Source organism: Triticum aestivum, chromosome 7A, assembly GCF_018294505.1.
Source record: "Triticum aestivum cultivar Chinese Spring chromosome 7A, IWGSC CS RefSeq v2.1, whole genome shotgun sequence".
In the NCBI taxonomy this organism is placed as follows: Eukaryota; Viridiplantae; Streptophyta; class Magnoliopsida; order Poales; family Poaceae; genus Triticum; species Triticum aestivum.
In genome coordinates this window covers 109,944,742-109,953,355 of record NC_057812.1, presented here as the reverse complement: position 1 = coordinate 109,953,355, position 8,614 = coordinate 109,944,742, and the positions used below count along the sequence as shown (strand labels likewise).

General features: G+C 48.3%; 1 protein-coding gene across 8 annotated transcripts; it reads right to left on the bottom strand.

The window, feature by feature from the left end:
• Positions 1–2,381: 2,381 nt before the first annotated feature.
• LOC123149143 (serine/arginine-rich splicing factor RSZ21A) lies at positions 2,382–6,525 on the bottom strand. Of its 8 annotated transcripts, none has more exons than XR_006474416.1 (8): positions 6,267–6,525; positions 5,962–6,067; positions 5,163–5,251; positions 4,610–4,850; positions 3,471–3,578; positions 3,240–3,375; positions 2,932–3,117; positions 2,382–2,838 (listed from the first exon to the last, which is right to left on the bottom strand). XR_006474416.1 is itself a non-coding variant. In XM_044568675.1 (6 exons), the coding sequence occupies exons 2-6, from the start codon at positions 6,048–6,050 to the stop codon at positions 3,354–3,356; spliced, it is 549 nt and encodes a 182-aa protein (XP_044424610.1). In that variant the 5' UTR covers positions 6,051–6,067; positions 6,267–6,524; the 3' UTR covers positions 2,382–3,353. The 8 variants fall into 8 exon arrangements, 1 of the variants encoding a protein (XP_044424610.1); XR_006474415.1 differs by having other exon boundaries at positions 2,382–2,602; positions 2,707–2,838; positions 2,904–3,375; positions 6,267–6,524; XR_006474414.1 differs by having other exon boundaries at positions 2,382–2,602; positions 2,707–2,838; positions 2,932–3,375; positions 6,267–6,524.
• Positions 6,526–8,614: the final 2,089 nt, after the last annotated feature.

Here is an 8,614-nt window from a genome sequence, read left to right as displayed (position 1 = left end):
AGTCCTTGTAGAGCAGTCATCCTCCAGGACCCTATCCCGGTTGAAGACTCTTCTCCCTTTGATTGGACCCTTGAAATGCAAAATATGCTCCACCTTCCTTCCATTTCCTTTTGGATGCTCATAATCATCATCGTGTCGGCATCTTCGTCCGACTCCGATGAATCGAATAAATTCTTTTGCATTAATTCATCAAGCTCCTTGTTTACATACTCCACATCCGACAAACCCTCCGAATCCATTGTTTTTCCTACAAAAAATAGAAAAAACTACTCGGACAATTTGTCGAATACATAGAGGGCAAGCCACAATTTGAGAATAGTCGGACATACCGTGGCCGCTTCCGGGGCGACGAGGCTGGCGAGGAGGAGTTCTATGGTAGTTGTGGCGGCTATGAGTGGTCGGGGCGGCGGAACTACATGAGGGCTTGCGCAGACAAGGGAGCAAGGAGAGAAAAAGGTTGGTCCGAAAGGTTGGGAATTTGGTGGAATTTATGATGGGTCTTGTCTGTCGGATCCGACATGGCGAATGCTCCAAGCGCCCCATATCCGTCCAAGATATGACTTAGATATGGCCGACAACCCGGACATATAGAACTGATTTGAGGAGTTTGGCTAGATATGGCCGACAACCCGGACATATAGAACGATTCAGATTTAGCTAGCTAGCTAGCTCCTCCGTCGGAAGAGCCACGAGCGGGCACGTCGGCCGGGGCAGACGGCGAGCAGGCGCAGCGGCCAAGGTGAACGGGACGGACGGCGCACGAGCGTTGCAGGCGGGGCGGATGGCGGGCGGGCGGACATGAGCGAGCTATGAATGTTCCGATGGCAGTCGGGCTCCTATCAACTGTTTTTCACATATACAAGGCACCCTCGAGTTGGCTCCGAAATTCTTATTTTCACAGTTTTGGTAGGGATGTTTTCCCGCCTCTTAAAAAACTTTACATGCCAGAGTCTGTACGGGTTCTATTCGGATCGTTTTTTTTTTGTTCAGAATTGTAAATTGACGGTTATTTTATAATTTCATGCGTTCCAAAATTGATTGTGCCGTCGGCCCAGTCCGGCGGTAGATGCCCTCGTCCCCGTGAAGAAGTTGAAGGGCGGATAAAGTAGGAGGAGCAGCGGGCGTCGCGCTCGTGTAGCGCTCGGGTCGGAAACTCGTGATGTGCCGATCAGCCAATCATGCCCTCGCATCTTGACAGGAGAAATACGGCCTGGCCGCCGGCATCTGCTAGCTGTTTTCTGGTTGAATTCGCCATCCATACTGCCTTAATTTGATGCCGGTGCCGCTGCCAACCGCCGCATGCGTCTGCTCCCCGAACCCAGCTGCCCAATCCAAACCCAGCGACCTTCCCCCTCCCGTCCGTAGTACGATGAACAGCTAAACGCCACCGATCAGCAGCGGATTTTTTTTGTGTGTGTGGCTGTAGATCTTCGTCACGCCAAACAGCCGCGGCTGACGGAACTTCGACAGGCCAGCCTACGCCGCTCGTTTCCGGCGTCGTGGTCCTTCGGACAGCTCAGGGCTCAGGCAGAGGGTGGCGGCCAGAGGGCAATGAGATGATGCTCGCCCAGAAGCGTCCGCATCGTCATGTCCATACCAGCTTTGTGAAAAGCGCACTCAAGAGTCGGGTTTCTCGCATGATCAGACATAGGAGTAATTATCTTCCAACGCCAACTAGACAAATCGACAAGCATGGTGCGCCCAACCTCAACGCCTCATGATGCTGAAGAAATCAATGTGTGGCGATGGGCGGTGGCCGCGCGGTGCAGTGAGGTCGACGGGTGTGCCGTCGATCAGTTCAGATATGAAGAGCAAAAGTGGCATGGCATGGGGTGCTCGCCAGCTAAGTGGCAATGCTGCAGTCCCAGAGAAGCAAAATGCAGTTCCTGGCTCAGAAAACTGTGATATGATAGAAAGAAAGCCATGGCTACGGAGCCATGAGAATTCGACGGGTCAGAGCTTAGCCAACCTTGCTCTTTTCAACAGCAATACAGTAAGGAGGCCAGCAAAGTATCCCAAACGATACAACCAAGGGAACATTTCGCTTGCAGAAAAAACATTCAGCTGACATCAAGAGAGACGAATTGAAATCGCATTAACACTGACAAAGGTGGGGAGGTCAAGTGTTGTGCAAACTCAATTACTAGCATGCTAAACCTATTGATTTCTTCTGCCGGTTGCAACATATTTGGCTCGGATACTACTTAAGAAAGACGGAGTCTTCTACCAACGAACTGTCGACGCAGGTGAAGCCTCTCCTGATGAGAATTCGACAGTTAAACCAACCTAGGATAATCATCAGGTCATTACTGACTTATTTCATGCTGCAAGGAGGCCAGCAAAGCATACCGACCGATATAACCAAGGGAGCACTCGACAAATTGAAAACAGAAGTGCAGGCTCAACCAAATTACTCAAATGTCAGAACAATCTAGGATCTGAAAATTCAGGTTCACAAATGCAGGCTCAACCAAATTATTCGAATAAACCTATTGACGAATATGTTGCATCCAACAGCAACGGAATGTGACTGGAAGATACAAGCTACCGAGGAGTCTCAATCGCAGGCGCAGTGAAGAAAGCAGAATGTGGAGAAGATCAGCTGCATGTCGGGGATAAGTTGAGAACGAAGAGCATGAAGAACGATGCCAACTGCCCAACTCAGCACCGCAGTCTAGAAAGGCTTGCACCTCCTGCAATACTTACCCAGGTATAATTGCCCCTCAGATGACCTCATCACCTGCCATGGGGCTCGGAGGCAAGGGTGCAGGCCATTCAACTAAATACCTTGCCGTCAGTCCCAGAGAAGCAAGCAGATGCAGCTTCTGGAGACTCGTCCTACAAAGAAATTTGCGCTTCTAATACTTCCAGAAGCTGCATTTATCAGCACAATCAAACCTTACCAATTTGCAAAAGAAGAAAGGTCGTTACTGCTTTTTGACGAGCAGCATCTTCAACGAAGAACACGCGACGCAGAGGGGTCGTCTGCAGGAACTAATACGCAGTTTGCATGGAGCAGGCGAGGGCGAAGGATGAACGAAGAGCGAAGAGCAAAACCATGAAGACATAACTCAAAGCCGTAGCCGGCCGACGCTTTTAAGCAGTGCAGGACGATGCCTTTTTAACACACAAAAGAAAAGCAGCTGGTCTTAGTTAATGATACACCCATCCATAAGTTTATCTAGAGATGAAATCAAACACAACCATAATACTGCGGTAAAAGTTATGGGGAACTTAACCAAACTCAAGCAGTCGATGACGGATGTTTCAAATGGGGGACATGACACTGTTCATAGCTGACGGGTATAGAGCAATATTTGCAACAGAACACTCTCCAGACATAACATAGAGCTTTAGCTCCTGCTGCGGCGATACCTGGAACCATAATAGTAACGATCCCATTACATACAGTAGAAATCATTCAAGGTAAATCAGTACCTGCCAAAAAAAAATACTGAGATATGCATTACCCATTGCCATAGGCAGGTGATTCGTCACGTCCACGGACTGGTGACCTGCTCACACTGCGCCCACGAGCCGGTGACACACTACGACGCCTTGGAGAGCGGCTGTAGCTTCTGTTTACAAAGCATAATTTGTCAGATCTATTGTTCTTCATGTAATAATATAATATAGCTACTCCCTCCGTTCCATATTACTCGTCGCTGATTTAGTACAACCAGCGACGAGTAATATGGAACGGAGGGAGTACATATTTAGCATAAGAAGCAAATGTGACAAATAATAACAACAGATTTGGTATATAGGGTATTCTTTTTATGCGCTAAAACCTTCCGACTTGACTACTCAAAATGCAACTAGTGAAAAGTAGAGGTAGATAAATGTCAATGTCAAACAGAAGAAAATTGAGGAGCCTAATGTAGCCACAAGCTCGAGTAATTTTGCACCAAAAATAGCAATCCCAAATTGATCATACCTTTTCCCATGTAAATCTAGCAGTTGTATAATTGGCATCATTGAGCATACTTCACAAAGTACAAGAAAATAAACAAGAGAGCAAAGATGACCCAATTGCTATTCTTCCATGCAATTACAAACACCTTTTCCACGTCTACTACTCAACCATGAAGCAAGAAACGATACAGGAGGATTAACATCTAACAGGTAGAAATCAGAAGACAATGCCTGGAACTGCATGCAGCCATGTACCATAGCCACCCCCACAGCATATTTACACAACTATACCTAATGTCGCAAAATAATTTTGAAACAAATCAGGGAACACTACGAGAAGTAGATTGTTCATCATGTCATCAAAGGGTTCAAATTGCATATCTGCTAGTCACTAATCCTTTGCATGATCATGTGTGATAGTAATGAATCTACATATCAGCAAAGTATAACATGAACTTTTTTTAAGTATATATGTTTCATAACATTAACAACCTATGTTTTTAAAGCGTCCCTAGCCTAGGCGTCGAAGCGCTCCCCCTCCGCTTTGGAAAATCGACCGCTTCGGGCGCCTAGGCGTCCAAAGCGCCCGCCTAGGCGCCAAAGCGCCCCCCCTCCCTAAGGCGGTAAGGCGTCGCCTTAAAAACATAGTTAACAACTATTGTCTCAAAAAAAATATTAACAACTATTTGATTACCTTCTGCTATAGCTTGGACTCCTGCGGTACCTAGGGCTCCGACTGCGGCTACGGCTTCGACTCCTGCTGCGACGCCTTCCACTGCCTAGGCCCCCAGAACCAATCCTCAGACGGCACTCACGGGCAAAGTGACCAGATTCGCCACACTCATAACACTTCATCTCAGATCCACCAGATCGATCACGACCACCACGACCACTGCTGGCATTACGAGACAGCTCAACTCTCCAACCATTCTTGCCTGCAGATGCAAAAGACATGGTCATGGATATGCAAATGTATCATTACGGCATAACAGAGCCAAAAGGAGACATCAAATCCTACGAAGTACAAATAATATCATTGCAAAACTTCGAACAAACTCAGTGAACAAAATCAAATGTCACAAAGACCCATGTGATATGATGGACATTCTCTGTTAACTGAATAAAACAGCATATGGAAACATTAACAAACAATGTTACAATATACAACAGAACAAGGAAGATTTCCATGTACATCTTTAATTGTATCTCTGATGGAGCACGTTCACACAAAACAACTGGTCACATACCATCTAAATCTTTAATTGCATCCTGAGCATCCCTCCTGTCATCAAAATCAACAAATGCAAAACCAGGTGGCTTCCTTGCAACCCATACACTGCGACGACAAAATAAAATTAAGCAAACTGTATCAGCATCCAGCAAATTGTATCAGCACGGGCAGAAAGTAACAAATTTATTAATGCAAAGGGTAGATAACCATGCTTAGGTGATGTGTTTATCAAAAGCATCGTCAAGAAAATAAGCAATTCTAGAGGTACTTCAGGGCTTGTCCCAGTGGGCCGGAACAGAGAATTCAGATTCTGTAAATTGGCCACATATTTTGCTGTAAATTAAAATATTTTTGACATGTATCCAACTCCAGTATATGCAGCTGATGACAAGATTACACAAGGTAGAGTTCGCCGAGGGACGTCCATAGATTCAACTTTTATGATAAGCAAAAATGCATCCATAGACGGACACCAGAATTATATACACGAATTGTAGCATGACAACAAAAATCTCCATAAAAAAAAACAATACTAGCGGATAGGCAATTCACGGATATGCATAAGCAGCTAGAATTCCAGAACCTGCATAATCCAAGCATCATTTGCTACCTGAAAACTCAATTGTAATTAAAAAAACATGCCAATGCGCAAACTCATCTATCCCCAAATCATGATATCGTTCCCTGAAAACTGTCGGCCGTTCCGCCATGGATTATGGCTCATCCTCCGCCCATGATTCCCACCGCCTAAACGTGCAATTCAAGCGGAAGCAGGGACAACCGCAGAGAATCCAGAACAAAGGCGGATGACTAACCTCCGGAGAACCCCGAACACGCGGAACTCGTCCTCGAGCTCCCGGGCCGTCACAGCAGGGTCCAGGCTCCCGACGTACACGCGCGCCATCGCAGCCGACCACCTACCTGTCGACAACACCGAGAGCCATTAGATTTCGCCGAAGCGGGCGGAAGATCGAACAGGCCGACGCAGCAATCGAGCCGAAAGCGGCAGATCTGGAGCTCGCGGCTGAGCCCAGCTCTGGTATCTACGCCGCGGGGACGAGCGAGCGGGAGAGATTAGATCTAGGGTTTCGGGGAGCTCGAGAGGGGGGCGGTCGCGCACCTTCTCCGGTCTGCCTGCAGGGACGCGACGCCGGCGGAGGGCGGACGGCGGCCGGGGCGGCGAGTGGGTGAGGAGGAGGAGGCGGACGGCAACGCGGCGAGTGGACGGGGAAGAAGCACGGCGACGCACGGGGTGATCGGGAGGGGAGGTGGGGCTGCGCGAGACGAAAGGGATATATTGCTACTCGGGTTTGGGCGCTGGGCTCGCCTGCGTCGGATTCCTTCTGGAAACCACGGGCGCTTTCGTGCCACTGGGCTTGCCCTGGATTGGGCTATGAGCGGGGCGGAGCGGCGGGAGGCTCCGCCAGAAAAGCCTCACCCGAATGGACTGGCCAATTCTACGGCCCGTTGACCCTATTAAAAAATGTTCATCATTGTCAAAATAAAAATTCTCTTTTTTTGAGCCAACTGCATCCTTTATTAAACGTTCAAACACATAGGGATATAGATGATATCGGGCAAGCTAGTAAGCCACACATGGCGCCCTGAGCTAAGGGAAGCAGCTGCCTTTGCTAAGGCATGGGCCTCCCCATTATGTTTCCTACTTTCATGAATAAATTTTACATCATGGAATAGCCTCCTCTGGTGCTTTATATCTTGCAAGATAGCAAAATATCGGTATGGAACTTCAGCATCTATGTTGGTCACCACTTCTAGACAGTCTGACGCGACACAAATAGATTGAACTTGCAGGTCCATAGCGAGCAAAAGTGCCTCACTGCATGCTTGTGCTTCAAGAACTGAGGGGTCAAGGAGACCTTCGTGTATAATGGCGGATGCACCGAGAAACGTGCCTCGCTTGTCTCTGCAGATCACCGCTGAGGCTGCCTGGTCGCCGATCTTCGAGAAACTGCCATCGACATTCATCTTGACCTCATGACTGACGAGCGGAAGCCACAGGCTAGGCTGTGCCCGCTCATTTGCATTTCCTATATTCACATGCAAGTCCCTGGAATTCGCATGTAGGACCCTGGAATTTGCATGCGGGTCCTTAGGCTGCGTCTTCCTCTCGGGAATCATCTCCAGATCGGCCAAAAATTTGTCGATGAAGACATGAGTGCTCAGCGGGCTTTGGAACTGGTTGTCGTGGATAGCTCGACGTCTCGCCCACCAAATAGCCCACATTGTTACGAGCACACGTGTTATTTCCGCCGAGGGTAAAGTATCAACCAACCATAGCATCCATAGCTTAGCATCCTCCGATCTATTTGATATGATAGTCTCTGTAAGATCTTCATCTGCAAGTGCCCAAACGTACCGAGCCATGCGGCAGTTGAAATCATTTGCCTCATGACATATTGAGCACTCCGCCGAATCAGCCATGCTTCGGTGGTGGCGCACAGCACCTGTCGGGATCGAAGTCTAGGATAGTCTCCAAGTGAAGACTCTGACTTTTGAAGGGACCGGAGCTCCCCATAGCCGGGCCCATGACCGGCGGTCCGTCTCACCATTGGAATGACCCTCGTTTTGTTCCAGCCAATCCGTTCGTTGCTGCTTAGTAGATGACAACAGCCTGTACGCAGACTGTACGGTGAAAATGCCCTTCCGTTCATAATACCATGACCAAAAATCCTCTCGAACCCTAGAGCTTAGAGGGATATTCAAGATTGCTTCCTTGTCCATCGCATAGAAGTGCTCCTCAAGTGCAACCCCGTCCCAAGTAAGGGTAGTCGGATTAATGATCTCTGTAACTTTTTGCGGAGGGTTTGAGGATTTTGGGAAAACTGGACGAAGCTTGAAGTCCCGTGGGATCCAGTTGTCGAGCCAGATATGTGTGTCCTTGCCCGAGCCAATCCGCTTTACTAGCCCCAGTTTAAGTGTATCCCTCCCTTCGACTATTGAACGCCAAACCTGTGACGGATTCTTGCCCACCTCAGCTTCAAGAATTGAGGACGTGGGGTAGTAGACAACCTTCAATATCCTGGCACTGAGGGAGTTGGGTTCCTGAAGAAGGCGCCAGGCTTGTCGAGCAAGCAGGGCCAAGTTAAAAAGCTCAATATCGCGAAACCCCATACCTCCCATGAATTTGGGATGTGACATCACTTCCCATGAGACCCAGACGGTCTTTCTTTCACCATTCTTTGATGCCCACCAGAACTTTCGCAAAAGACCATTGATATGCTGACACAAGCCCCGTGGCAGCTTGAAACAAGCCATGGAATACGTGGGAATTGCTTGAGCAACAGATTTGATGAGCACTTCCTTACCTCCAACTGAAAGTGCTTTTTCCATCCAGCCCTGGACTTGCTTCCAAATCCTTTCTTTGAGATAATTGAAAGACCCCTCCTTTTCCCTCCCCACGCCAGCAGGGAGACCAACGTATTTGTCAGACAACTTCTCATCCTGGAC